The sequence below is a fragment of the Pleurodeles waltl genome, chromosome 2_2 (assembly GCF_031143425.1).
Source record: "Pleurodeles waltl isolate 20211129_DDA chromosome 2_2, aPleWal1.hap1.20221129, whole genome shotgun sequence".
In the NCBI taxonomy this organism is placed as follows: Eukaryota; Metazoa; Chordata; class Amphibia; order Caudata; family Salamandridae; genus Pleurodeles; species Pleurodeles waltl.
In genome coordinates, this window is record NC_090439.1 from 878,890,139 (window position 1) to 878,905,109 (window position 14,971).

A 14,971-nucleotide genomic window follows, 5' to 3' on the forward strand; every position below is an offset into this window, starting at 1 on the left:
GACTTGTTATGGAGACTTAGGTTGTTTCGCAGTCTGCAAGCTTACCTGAGATCTTGTTCCACCTTTTGTTGGGTGCTTGCCTTCAGAAGCCAATCATCCACGTTAGGATAAATAAATATTCCTCTGTTTTCTTAAGTGAACTGTTACTACCGTCATACATTTAAAAAAAAAGTTTGTGATGTCCAATTTAGGCCAAACACGAGAACTACTAAAAAACTTCAGACACTTCCTGTGATGTGAATTTATTAAAAAGTGGAAGTATGAGTCTATAACGTCTAAGGAAAAAAAAAACAATTATCCGTTTTATAGGAGGAATGATTTGATGTAATGTCGTAATGCAAAATTTGTCTCTTGATATATTTAATAGACTTAAGCGTAGAACTGGTCTTAAGCCTGCTGTTAGACCTTTTTTAAAAAAATAAAAAAAAAATATCCTGAAAACATGCCCTGGCCTTTTTGGTTGCCTGGTACAGTTTCAATGGATTTTTGAAGGAAAAGGTTTGCCACTGTCTCCCTGATAAAGGGCTTCCCCTTCTGGGGGCTCATGACTTCGGAGCAGTCATCTTAAATCTTGCCTGCGGCTTTAGGTATTGATACTTCAGCCGTTGTAATACTGGTGGTTCAAGTGATCAAACCATCAAGGGGATTGAACCCTGTGTTGGTAGGATTTTCTTTGGTAACTCTTAAATTGAAGACTCTTATCCTCTCCTCTAGCCCAACTGTAGGAAGAGTTTCTGCTTCACTCTTCATTTTGAGAAGTTCATTGTCTGAGGGCTGGCCAACCAAAGATAAACCTGTAAATGGCTGACTTGCTAAAATTAGTTGTGCCTCTGGCTTCAACAATGTTCTGATAGCCACACCATGGCAAAAGAAGTGCAAGCTACATCTAATGAGTCTACTGCTGCATTGATAACTTGGTTGGATTTTACCTATTCTACCTAATCTTGTAGCCCATGTTTGGGCAAATCGTCGACAAAATACTTCATACAGTCTCTTTCAAATCAACCCAAAAAAGCTGCATCACTTGCATTTTTAAGATGGGCAGCAGCTGTACCACATACTTTTTTTACCCACCAAGTCCTATTTTCTTACATTTGTTTTCTGGAGGAGCAGTCTTTTTCGGAGCTGATGCAGGCTGTCTTTATACTGAAGGGACAATGACAGAATCTGGCTTAGGGTAATTAAAAAAACAAATCTGGATCTTAATGTGGAACGTTATATTTCTTTCATAACCTTGGTGCAGCTGACTGAATCATTTCAGGTGTCAGGATTTTTTCTTGAGCTATAGTCAGAAGTCCTAGCACCAAAGGGAGCAGGGGTTTTGGAGCTGGTCTTGGCTGCGACTGTTGGTTTTGTTGTGCATTTTGATGCACCTCTAGATAAAACCTCATGAAAGGTGTTAGTATCATACATGGAGGACGCATGAGAAGGAGTATTTGTAGGTGACTTTGGAGTATACGACAAATGTGTATCATCAGACTCTGAGAAGGAAGGTCTTGATCGAGAAACATCAGCTCTCTGTTTTTCAGCAGTGCATCCTCAGTGAGATAAAGGAGATCTGGGCGGAAAAAGACATGGGCAAGACAACTATGTAATCTTGGAAAACATACTCAGACGGTAACTTGTACAAGATGAAGAAGTTCCTGAACTAGATCCTCGAAGGAAACGACTGGTCTAATTGACTTGCATGGTAATTAATGACAGTCTGGTTTAAAAGAAGGCCTCATTCATCACAGAGGCTTAGAAGTTGGTTGCACCTCAATACCTGATGTCTTAATCCAAAGTAAAATCAGAGATCGTGATAAGCCTGCCATAGGAGTGTCTTGTTAAGAGTCAGTAGGCGATATTGAGAAAGATACCAGAGAACAGGACTATGATGGAGAGTGGGTTATTTCTGCACTTGAATGAGACAAACCCACTGGAACATATGGGAATTTCCCTCAATGTTGATGAAGGTGGTTTTGACAGAATGGAGACACTTTTTTGAGGTCTAAGGGTTTGTCAACATCACATTGTGATGTATTGTCTGCATCAGATGACACAGGTCACCACCGAGGTCCCCATTCTGAAAGGGATCGGTAAGAAGGCTTTGCCATCAAAGACTATCTCTGGTCTCCAATATAGTCGTCTTCCACATCAGCAATGCGGCATGCCACGGACTAAGGCTTACTACCAGGTCTTCCAATGATGTTTTGAGTCATGACAGAGAACATGTTTGTCTCTTCTTTTCTCTGATCTCCCTCTTGGGGAATCCTTAACAGTGTTCTCTCTTCTACCTCTTCTCTTCACCCTCCAAGTCTTGAAGTACCCCTCAAAGTCTGATCCCCTCTCTGCCTTCAAGTGCTGTATTGGTTATATTGGACACTTTCTGGCAGATACTGCAGTCTTTAATATTATGAGATGGAGGAAGGCATACAAGACAAGCACCAGGGAGGGTCTGAGACTGCTCTCTTTCTACCATAGGAGGGACACTTCTCAAAAAGAGAAAGCATTTTTAAAAAGAAAAAAAACAACCCCCAAAGGTGGTAAAGAATTACCCACTCGGCAGAAGGGTGTTAAAAACAGAGTGAAAATAAAATTATGTCTAAAAAGTTAACTTAGAAAGAAAAAAATTGAAGCATGAAACTCTGATTACTCTCACAGAAGCCAGAAAAAGAAGTGTCTGGGTAACCCACATTCCAGGATAATGCATTATGGCTAGAGGAATCGCCTGGTATCCTTAAAGAGACATGACTCTGATCCCTCTGTTTGCAATACAAGTTATGTTTTTTTTCTTTCTTATTTTACATTTTAACCTGTCTTACAGGGTGCTATTCATCCTCTGGACAAAGCCACCCTGTGCTATATTCTATGAACAACATTTATAAGGTAAGTGCTGCAGGTGAACACAGACAGCAGGATCTCCTCAAGCATTTAGTACTATCAATGAAGATATTACAATACAAAATAGAGGTTACAATACTATCATCACAGCTCGAATTGAAGTTTTAAAATTTAATGAAAAGCTAACAGCATTTTAGTTCTAAAGTGTCAAGGTATAAAAGAGTCAAAGCTATGTTTAGGGAAAAAAAAACTGAAATTATTCTTAACAGACTTAAAGTGTATACAATGCATCCATACATAACTAAACAAAATTGGCATGCTCACCTGAGATAATGAAGGTCAGAGATCTCCTTCATGCAAAGCCAACAGAACTCACAACCACAGACAGCACAAGTCATGTGATTACAGCTACCATCATTCATCTTTATTATGTAGGCAGCACATCGTGGGCATGGTTTTATGTCATCCGTAGCTAACAATCAAAAGAAAAAGAAGATTTGAGTATCAGCCTTCTAGTACCATTACTCTGATCTATACACAAGAAAAACTTTAGGGGCAAACCTATTCTAGAAAACGTCTAGTGCCCTTTTCCGTTTGCGTCTTAAAGCTCTGGTGCAAGGATTTTTTGGAGCCCAAGGCATAGTGAATGTTTACAGTCGCCACTCCCTCTGTCTAGGGACATATTGAAGCCCATTAGCTGCAATCTAGTGACATATAGTGATAGAGTGCTAAGTTGGTTGCTTACTATCATGTAAGGGAGCCTGAGTTGTTAAAATTCTTTTCACCTGTCCAAATAGTAAAAAAAAGAAAAAAACTGTTGCAAAGAAAATTTGATTGTGTAGCCTGTGTAACTTCTACAGAGTAACAAACCCCACAAATCCTTTCATTTCGGCAAGGACATTGAGAGCAATATTTTAAAAACTCTTTGGCTAACCCTTCAGCACCAAGTTAGACTAAAAAAAAGAAAGTTCTTTTTGATTTCCAAAAACCGTTTTATCACTACACCTTTTCAACAAAGTAAGAAGCATTCCATCTCGGACTGCAGCAGTACCAAATTATGTACTGAAACGTTTTAAAGCATATTGGTCATATGCATAGCTATTAGAACTTAAGGGTGGATGTCAACTCCATCGACCTGTGCTTAGAAATCCAAAGTTTTCAACCTCAAACAGCTCTTACCGTATTGTAGTGAATATTCTGCACATACGGAACAGTTAGGGTATGAGGTGGAGTTAAAACACTAGACAGTTATTATTTTTTTGTAAATGTATCATAAGAAGACAGGGTCATAATGTTCAGTGGGAAGGAATTCCAAACTCTAGGGGCACGCATGGAAAAAGATCGCTTCAGTGTCTTTTTGCTTTAACACAGGGCTATCAAGAAGGAACGTTTTCATTTCACTGGCCACAGAAATTGTACTTTCCAGGCTACACAGGGTGGAGAAACAAACAGGATAATGCAGGCACCTTTTGCTTGAAAATAAAAAGTAATTTTAATGTAGTTAGGATTGAGGAAATAAGGCCAAATATTATTGTGCGAATGGCTAGGCTAGCCACTGGGAGGAATGCTGCTTTGAAGTGACCAGGAGTAATTTAGAAATTCCTACAAGCAATGAGATACTATACTCCACTGTTGATAACAAAACAGTTATAATAACATTTCAGTTAAACGTAATCACATTGGTCAGTCATTCTTGAAACAAAATGGGGGAGACGTGGCCTAATTGCCAGAGCTGTTGACTTTGGAATTGGGGATCCACATTAGTCTCGGAGTCACTAAATCTCCCTGTGCCTAAAATTAAATAAAATAAAAAAAGACATAATATAATGTAATTTGGGGTTCATATAAAGCAATCTGATGCACTTGGGCCATGTTTCAGCTATATAAAAACTGCAACAAAAAAAACTGCAAAAAAGAGCAAACATTTTCAGACAAATGACCAATGCGTCTCAAGTAATTGTTTTATTTCTTAGACCATATTTAACCTACATGCATGAAGACAAATCAAATGTCTGGCTAATAGCGGTCCAACACTTTTACCCTAAATTCTCCTACTTATGAAGGTGTAGTACAGTATAGCCAACAATAGCCTGCAAAATAACTATAGTTGGTTCCTTAGAAAGGCAAATCTACCGGACAGGATGTACAGCAGTAACGGCTGACACTTTCTGTCAGGGGTTAATTGGCCAGGTTTTAAATATAAAGGAAAACAATGGGCAGTCCATCTAGATATCAGAACAAAATACTTAACCTGTAGTAATAGCTTTGCAGCATGAAAAATGTTCTGGTTATGTCTGAAGAACAAATGATTTACCTTCATTAACGCGGATTCTGGTGGATGCTGTTGCTAACCACAGATACTCACCTTGTATATACCCTAAGGTGCCAGACTGGATCCAGAAAGCTTTCTCAGGATTGCTTCCGTGGGGCAGCAGCTGTGTGTCAGATCAGTCTAGCCCTGGAAGTGATACTTGAGCTGGATATATACACCAAACCTGAGCTGATGTAAGTTTATTTGTGGACTCTGTCCGTGCTGTCGGATGCAACGCTTAACTATGGATCAGACGTGACAGTGTGCAGATTCCTAGATTGGAACCTTCTTAGTTGGAAGAGACAATTCCACAGGGTAGGTAGGTGGGAGAGCAGTTAGGAATCTGCTGTTAGATTGAGTATTCATCAAAAACAGCATACTCTTTTGTAAGTGTTACCATATCTCACCCCTTAAGTGCCAACTTACAGTGTCTGACACGGTGGACAGGTTGCTATCCAACATGGCTGTTTAAGCTCTATCAGTGCCATATTCCAGTGATAAGCTTGAGAATACTTGTTTGTCACCTTATTTTTTGCAGGTAACACATTTCTGTTGTGTTATCTGTACAACTCAAAACATCTTATACAGGTGCATCTAGAATGCCACAAGAGATAATTCAGGACAATGTCGTTTTGGAGAAATTTGTGCTTTCCTAGACTGAGGGTAATTTTCTGCTTGACGGACTGGTATGGCATAGTAGACTGAAAATATCACTGGTAATGATGGTAAAGGAATGTTGGCTATAGTGGCAACAGATCTCAAAATGGTAAAATGTTCTCCTGGTAGGATAACAGCTCTCACAAATAGCCTCTGCTGATTTGCAAGGATGCTAAAGTTATTGCTATCTCACTGTCACCTCAAAGACCACATCCACGTGTTTTCCAAACAAAGTGCAATATTCATTTGTCATGTCCATAACATTACTTTGGAATTTTGTTCTAGAAAATGAACCATGAAGCCATCCCTGGTGCTGTAAATTATACTTCTGGCAAATGCTTGGGTATTCTTCCTCCTAGTTTCACACTTCCACTTTCAAAGTTTTGGAACATCTTCATCAGGGTCTGGTTTGAGATCTTGAGCATGTTCTGCTCCATTCTTGAATCAAGTTCACTCTGTGGCACAGACTGAGAATTGGTGGCAGAATCATAGGAAACAGGGTATATTCTTGTGAGCAGTACTAGAATGACTTCACCACGGTTGTGCAGGAGGAAGATCGTGCCTAGATGGCATCTAAACAGGCAGGGCTGGAAATGTATGAAATTTATGTAATTAGCCAGCATCATTACTTTGAGAAAAATAGAAAATACATCAGCACCTGAACCCCAAGAACGAGGTCTGCTGGCGGAATACAGCATCAAGATACCTACAAGAATAGTGAAGTCTGCAGTAGGCATTCTCATATTCTCCCTTCACATAATACTTTTATTCCATCTCGAATTGATAAGACATCTATGTCTCGCTGTAGTGGAGCCAGGGTGGCGCTGGCCATCTTCAACTGGCTGACAGACCATGGAGGGCTGAGGGTTCCTGATTTTGAGCTACATTATTTAGCAGCCCAGACACAGCGGCTCCACCGTTGGGTGGCGCAGCTGAACCTTTGCAAACTTTGGAGTGTTCTGCAGGCGACTGAGTTGACATGTCTGGCTCGATGTGTATTATGTCCAAACTGGCCTCAAACCAACACACCCTGTCTTATACGAGTAGCACAATATTCCCACTGGAAACTAGTACAGCCTCGCCTGTTATTCACTCAGTTGATTGTGCTAGATAGCACTGCGACCACTAGAAAGGGAACACGATGAGCTAATATCGATAGGAGAGCTTTTTGAGAACTGATCTTTAATTCTTTTTGAGTCATTAACACAAGCGAAAGGGCTCCCTCTGGCTTCCTTCCGTGCCCACAGCATGTTTATAGCTTTGATGCATAACGTCTCGGGTATCACTAGCACCGATCCTCGGCCCCATATTTGTATGCAGACTCTTACACATGAGAAGAGATCAAAAACGCCTTACGTGGTTATATTTTCCTTTATTGGCTCAATCCTCCTCCCCTTTACTCAAACTGAGATATCACCATGAGAAAGACCAGAATCACCCTCTTAGTGATAAAGACTAGGATAGATTCCAAGAATATCCTAAATAAGCCTCTCATAAAGTCATGGTGCAACAAATTCAATATTTTCAATCACACAGGGCCTAAATTCCCCTCATGTGATCAACAAGCTTCAACATAAAAGGGAGTTGCCCTTGATGACTATTCAACAACCCAGATTTCTATCACATGATGTGGTACTGAAAGATAACAGGGCTCTTTAAAGACAGTAACTGGTAAGGGCAGTTATACTACTCCTGAAACCTGTCTCAGAGACCTTCACCCTCTTCCTCAGCAAGGTAAGGCTGAGCAAAATTGGCAGATTTATTATTGATATTTGCGAGGAGTGCCATTACTATGCCTTGAAAGTCTGCCATGGGACCACACATTACACAAAAGGAGACAGGAGCTAGAAAGCTCAGATCCAGTGAATGTGCAGCATTACATAAAGAAGAAGCCCGGGGCCTCTGCAAGTTTCCATAACTCATCCAGCTGATAGAGAATGGGAGTTACGAGAGGCTCTAGCGTGCTGCAGAAAGGATGACACTAGACACCCCCAGAAGACCTAGGTTAGGTTCACCGTTTTCCGGAACTTACACAATTATTGCCCCATTGTAGGTCTCAAACAAGTTAACTTCTGAGTAATTCTATTGTATGGCTCTCCAGAACAACATAACTACCCACACACACACTTTATCCATGTTCTTTCTGAACACTTAGCTCCACCTAGCGATACAAGTCAACCCACGTCGAAAAATTAACCATTGATCGATGCCATCATAGGGGATTGCCACACCTTCACACTCAATTCAATAGGAACCTGTTTCTGTTACATGATTTTATTACTCCTGAATTCGTAGGTTAATATAAATATAGCATATCCTAGGATTTTTTGACCATTTGTAGGCTACTTCCACTACAAGACATGTGAAAACCTCTGCCTGAAACAGATCATTTTATGGGTACACATTCACAGACAGAAAACATAGCCTGCAGAGAAGTATGACTCGTATTGGTTTTCTAGAGCGATGTCAAAATATGTATACCTGTACCATTAACAATCTTATGTGAAAACAGTATCCTACAACTGAATGCCAACAAAAACATTTGAAAAAAACGTTCCTCTCTTTAGTCTGGACAGAATGACTGTTAATCCCTAGGTGTGCACTTGAGAGGCCGAAAGAACATTGGATACAGCCAGATCAATGCCACTGGGATAGGCACCAACTGAGTAAGAGTTGCGTTGCTCCCTGCCAAATTCCACCATCCAAAGCCATCCTGTTGCTAATTTGCTCGAGATCTAGATTCCACCTTGGTTGCTGAGTCCCTAATCTACTGGGGCAATGACTGCTGCTGCTGCTAAGGGCTAGATGCATGCAGTGCAATCAATTGTTCTCCCCTCCAATGACAACCCAGGTGGCTATGACAAGATGGCAGTGGCACCCAACATCGAGCCCGAGACTCTTCCCAGGCCACTCCAGCTGCCTACAAGGACCCTGCTTTGTGATCGAGATTCCAGATAGAAGCGGGCAAGGTGGTGGAGGCTCCGTCTAGAGGGGCGAATGACAACAACTGAGACCCGAGATCGCCTGAATCAGAGGAATACTGGCATGCAGCATCATGACTGCATGGCGGGTGAGGCAGCTGACCAGAGCTACTCCCCGCCATCCCTGAGACAGATGGAACAGTGCAGAGGACCGCACCCAACCAGACTGTTGCCCCGGCCTCATTCGCCTCATTTCACTGACATGCTGGATAAGGGGGTGGGGAGAGAGCTACACTGACCTGTTGGCACTATTTCCTTGTTGCACGCAGCCCGCCTGGAGCAGCGCTTCCTATAAACATTGAGGAGGGGTGTCATGCACCTCTTGGAGCAAGGAAGGGGCTGGGGCTCGCTCTTGGGCCCCTCGAACATTGTGATGCTCACCTGACCATCAGTTTCTCTGGCCAGCACAGAGGTATGGAGAGACTGTTTCCTTGTGTGCATTGACCCGAGTAAAGTTGGAAGAGCCGAACCCAACTACACCTTGCTTTGTGGTGCCCTGATGCAACTAACATTCTAGGGCAATGTGGGGGGGAGGGGGCACTACTATCCTTGCTCGGTCGGCTGGTCATCACATTGGACTTGTGAGGGCATAAAATTATTTCAGTGCTCCAGGGCACCTGGCAGTCTTGCACTGCACTTCCAGGTAGGGACTCCATACAACCCCTCCCCCCCCACCACTGTTGTGCCTTCCTTGTAAGAAAGGTCCTTCAAAGAGACTCTGCTCCCGCCCATTGCTGGACAGGACTCAAGGTGATACTGAGGAGATTGCGCAGAACCAGGGGGACATTGACCCAAATTTCACTAGTGTACAGAGGAGCCAAGTGAAAATGGTGACAACACTATTGGGGCGGGTGGGTGTCATAATGCTGCACCTGGCCCTGTAGGACCACTGATGTTGGTGGCTCAAGTGAATTGTACTTTCCTCTTGCCCCCACACGAGAAAGACACAGAACTTACACAATGGGCAAATACACCAAAAAGAAAGATGCTAGAGAACTTGGATCATCTCAGGAGTCACCTCCCTTGTAATACGTGCAGGGGATGCTGAAAATAGAGCTCGAAGGAACAATATGCGCATCATAGGGTTACCGGAGCACACAGAATGTCCCACTGCAAACAAGACTGTATTTTTGGAATCGTGGCCTAGAGATAAAATGACCCGGAGGGTCTTTCTCAGTTCTATGCCCTTGAGAGGGATCATCGAGTACCAGCATGACACCCCTCCCCTCCTCCCCCCAGTGGTGGCTAGGCTTTTACATTTCAAAGATCCTGACCATCTCCTGGCCAAGTCCAGAGTCAAAGGGAATATTATGTTTGAAAACCAAAAAGTAATGATAATCCCGGATTTTACCAGGGAAGTCCAGAAACAGAGGGCCTCCTTTATAGATGTTAAACATTTTTTTTTTTTTTTTTTTTAAAAGCACCTCTAAGAAGCGGGGATTTCCTATGCCATTCTGTTTCAGGCGAGGTTCCAAGTCACCCACAGAGAAGAGGCTCTGTTCTTTACTTCCCCTCCCCAACTTTGGGATTGGATTGATATTCTGCCCCAGGACGTGGGTGGCCCCTCCAGGAACAATAAATATTCTGCCCGACAGCCCCACAGAAAGAAGGCGAAAAGGGGAGTGGGGGTGATCCGCTCCCGGTTGCAGGCTCGGCAAGAAGAGCAAAACGTGGTGAAGGAGGTGAGTGATTTGGATGGGGAGTCGTTTTTTTATTTCCTGGTGAAAGGGGCTTGGGTTTTTATATGTTATGTTAAGGGGTTGAGGTTCGGGAGCGGTTCTTTGGGTCCTCCCTTGGGTCCGTAAACATATGGACTTAATAAGTTTGCACTTGAGTATTTTAAACGTTGCCATACCCCAGCTCCATGATATCAACATCGACATATCTTGAAAGCTGGAATGTCAGGGGCCTCAATAGCATGGCTAAAAAATATAAGGTCCCCACTTATTTAAAACGGCAGGGCGCACACACAGTGTAATTGCAAGAAACCCACCTTATCACTGAAATAGATGCCCTGAAAAAAAATTGGCGGGGTCACCTTTATGCCACAACATACTCCACATTTGCCAAAGGGATCTTGCTATGGATCCACGCAGGGGTGCCCTTCCAGAGAACAAGTGAGATTATTGATCCCAATGTGAGGTATCTAGAGTGTTGGGACGCCTTGCGGGCCAAGACTTAGCGCTGGTTGGAATCTATGCCCCAAAGACCGACCACTGCATTCTTTCACAGAATTGTACCGAGTATTTGCACCACACCTAACACAAATCACAATACTGGGAAGAGACTATAATAGTGTTGCAGGCCCCGATTTGGATCGCTCTCATCCCCCACTGGGTGACTCTCCAATCTGGCTCCAGTATTTTCTTGTTGGCAGTGTCAATGGGGGCTGGACTGGAGAACGCAATTGTTCCTTTTTCTCTGAATTGCACCAGCTTCATGTGCATCTAGACACCTTCCTCTGTGCCCCTGAGGTGCACTAAGCAGTCCGTAACATTGAATATTTATGCATAATGGTCTCTGACCATAGGCCAGTATTACTTTAGATTGGCACAAAGAGCACCTGTAGGAAGTTGGCTCTGTATGTGCTATTTCAAAGTAAGGAATAGCATGCACAGAGTCCAAGGGTTCCCCTTAGAGGTAAAATAGTGGTAAAAATAGATAATACTAATGCTCTATTTTGTGGTAGTGTGGTCGAGCAGTAGGCTTATCCAAGGAGTAGTGTTAAGCATTTGTTGTACATACACAAGACAATAAATGAGGTACACACACTCAGAGACAAATCCAGCCAATAGGTTTTTATATAGAAAAATATCTTTTCTTAGTTTATTTTAAGAACCACAGGTTCAAATTCTACATGTAATATCTCATTCGAGAGGTATTGCAGGTAAGTACTTTAGGAACTTCAAATCATCAAAATTGCATGTATACTTTTCAAGTTATTGACAAATAGCTGTTTTAAAAGTGGACACTTAGTGCAATTTTCACAGTTCCTGGGGGAGGTAAGTTTTTGTTAGTTTTACCAGGTAAGTAGGACACTTACAGGGTTCAGTTCTTGGTCCAAGGTAGCCCGCCGTTGGGGGTTCAGAGCAACCCCAAAGTCACCACACCAGCAGCTCAGGGCCGGTCAGGTGCAGAGTTCAAAGTGGTGCCCAAAACACATAGGCTAGAATGGAGAGAAGGGGGTGCCCCGGTTCTGGTCTGCTTGCAGGTAAGTACCCGCGTCTTCGGAGGGCAGACCAGGGGGGGTTTTGTAGGGCACCGGGGGGGACACAAGTCCGCACAGAAATTTCACCCTCAGCAGCGCGGGGGCGGCCGGGTGCAGTGTAGAAACAAGCGTCGGGTTTGTAATGGAAGTCAATGGGAGATCTAGGGCTCTCTTCAGCGCTGCAGGCAGGCAAGGGGGGGGTTCCTCGGGGAAACCTCCACTTGGGCAAGGGAGAGGGACTCCTGGGGGTCACTCCTCCAGTGAAAGTCCGGTCCTTCAGGTCCTGGGGGCTGCGGGTGCAGGGTCTCTCCCAGGTGTCGGGACTTTGGTTTCAAAGAGTCGCGGTCAGGGGAAGCCTCGGGATTCCCTCTGCAGGCGGCGCTGTGGGGGCTCAGGGGGGACAGGTTTTGGTACTCACAGTATCAGAGTAGTCCTGGGGTCCCTCCTGAGGTGTTGGATCGCCACCAGCCGAGTCGGGGTCGCCGGGTGCAGTGTTGCAAGTCTCACGCTTCTTGCGGGGAGCTTGCAGGGTTCTTTAAAGCTGCTGGAAACAAAGTTGCAGCTTTTCTTGGAGCAGGTCCGCTGTCCTCGGGAGTTTCTTGTCTTTTTCGAAGCAGGGGCAGTCCTCAGAGGATGTCGAGGTCGCTGGTCCCTTCGGAAGGCGTCGCTGGAGCAGGATCTTTGGAAGGCAGGAGACAGGCCGGTGAGTTTCTGGAGCCAAGGCAGTTGTCGTCTTCTGGTCTTCCGCTGCAGGGGTTTTCAGCTGGGCAGTCCTTCTTCTTGTTGCAGGAATCTCTTTTTCTAGGGTTCAGGGTAGCCCTTAAATACTAAATTTAAGGGCGTGTTTAGGTCTGGGGGGTTAGTAGCCAATGGCTACTAGCCCTGAGGGTGGGTACACCCTCTTTGTGCCTCCTCCCAAGGGGAGGGGGTCACAATCCTAACCCTATTGGGGGAATCCTCCATCTGCAAGATGGAGGATTTCTAAAAGTTAGAGTCACCTCAGCTCAGGACACCTTAGGGGCTGTCCTGACTGGCCAGTGACTCCTCCTTGTTATTCTCATTATCTTCTCCGGCCTTGCCGCCAAAAGTGGGGCCTGGCCGGAGGGGGCGGGCAACTCCACTAGCTGGAGTGTCCTGCTGGGTTGGCACAAAGGAGGTGAGCCTTTGAGGCTCACCGCCAGGTGTGACAATTCCTGCCTGGGAGAGGTGTTAGCATCTCCACCCAGTGCAGGCTTTGTTACTGGCCTCAGAGTGACAAAGGCACTCTCCCCATGGGGCCAGCAACATGTCTCGGTTTGTGGCAGGCTGCTAGAACTAGTCAGCCTACACAGATAGTCGGTTAAGTTTCAGGGGGCACCTCTAAGGTGCCCTCTGTGGTGTATTTTACAATAAAATGTACACTGGCATCAGTGTGCATTTATTGTGCTGAGAAGTTTGATACCAAACTTCCCAGTTTTCAGTGTAGCCATTATGGTGCTGTGGAGTTCGTGTTTGACAGACTCCCAGACCATATACTCTTATGGCTACCCTGCACTTACAATGTCTAAGGTTTTGTTTAGACACTGTAGGGGTACCATGCTCATGCACTGGTACCCTCACCTATGGTATAGTGCACCCTGCCTTAGGGCTGTAAGGCCTGCTAGAGGGGTGTCTTACCTATACTGCATAGGCAGTGAGAGGCTGGCATGGCACCCTGAGGGGAGTGCCATGTCGACTTACTCGTTTTGTCCTCACTAGCACACACAAGCTGGCAAGCAGTGTGTCTGTGCTGAGTGAGAGGTCTCCAGGGTGGCATAAGACATGCTGCAGCCCTTAGAGACCTTCCTTGGCATCAGGGCCCTTGGTACTAGAAGTACCAGTTACAAGGGACTTATCTGGATGCCAGGGTCTGCCAATTGTGGATACAAAAGTACAGGTTAGGGAAAGAACACTGGTGCTGGGGCCTGGTTAGCAGGCCTCAGCACACTTTCAATTGTAAACATAGCATCAGCAAAGGCAAAAAGTCAGGGGGCAACCATGCCAAGGAGGCATTTCCTTACACAACCCCCCCCCAAACGAAAGAGGATGAGACTAACCTTTCCCAAGAGAGTCTTCATTTTCTAAGTGGAAGAACCTGGAAAGGCCATCTGCATTGGCATGGGCAGTCCCAGGTCTGTGTTCCACTATAAAGTCCATTCCCTGTAGGGAGATGGACCACCTCAACAGTTTAGGATTTTCACCTTTCATTTGCATCAGCCATTTGAGAGGTCTGTGGTCAGTTTGAACTAGGAAGTGAGTCCCAAAGAGGTATGGTCTCAGCTTCTTCAGGGACCAAACCACAGCAAAGGCCTCCCTCTCAATGGCACTCCAACGCTGCTCCCTGGGGAGTAACCTCCTGCTAATGAAAGCAACAGGCTGGTCAAGGCCATCATCATTTGTTTGGGACAAAACTGCCCCTATCCCATGTTCAGAGGCATCAGTCTGCACAATGAACTGCTTAGAATAATCTGGAGCTTTGAGAACTGGTGCTGAGCACATTGCCTGTTTCAGGGTGTCAAAGGCCTGTTGGCAGTCCACAGTCCAGTTTACTTTCTTGGGCATTTTCTTGGAGGTGAGTTCAGTGAGGGCTGTCACAATGGATCCATATCCCTTCACAAACCTCCTGTAGTACCCAGTCAAGCCAAGGAATGCCCTGACTTGAGTCTGGGTTTTTGGAGCTACCCAGTCCAGAATGGTCTGGATCTTGGGTTGGAGTGGCTGAACTTGGCCTCCACCTACAAGGTGTCCCAAGTAAACCACAGTTCCCTGCCCTATCTGGCATTTGGATGCCTTGATAGAGAGGCCTGCGGATTGCAGAGCCTTCAAAACCTTCCTCAGGTGGACCAGGTGATCCTGCCAGGTGGAGCTAAAGACAGCAATATCATCAAGATAAGCTGTGCTAAAGGACTCCAAGCCAGCAAGGACTTGATTCACCAACCTTTGGAAGGTGGCAGGGGCATTCTTTAAACCAAA

General features: G+C 44.8%; 1 protein-coding gene across 2 annotated transcripts in view; it reads right to left on the reverse strand.

Annotated features, from left to right (window-relative positions):
* The window catches only part of RNF19A (ring finger protein 19A, RBR E3 ubiquitin protein ligase), a 482,643-nt gene that overhangs the window by 262,093 nt on the left and 205,579 nt on the right, over window positions 1-14,971 (reverse strand). For both annotated transcript variants that reach the window (XM_069220555.1, XM_069220556.1), the window contains one exon: window positions 3,148-3,295. In XM_069220555.1, coding sequence (XP_069076656.1) covers window positions 3,148-3,295 — 148 coding nt within the window. The remainder of the gene's footprint in view (window positions 1-3,147; window positions 3,296-14,971) is intronic.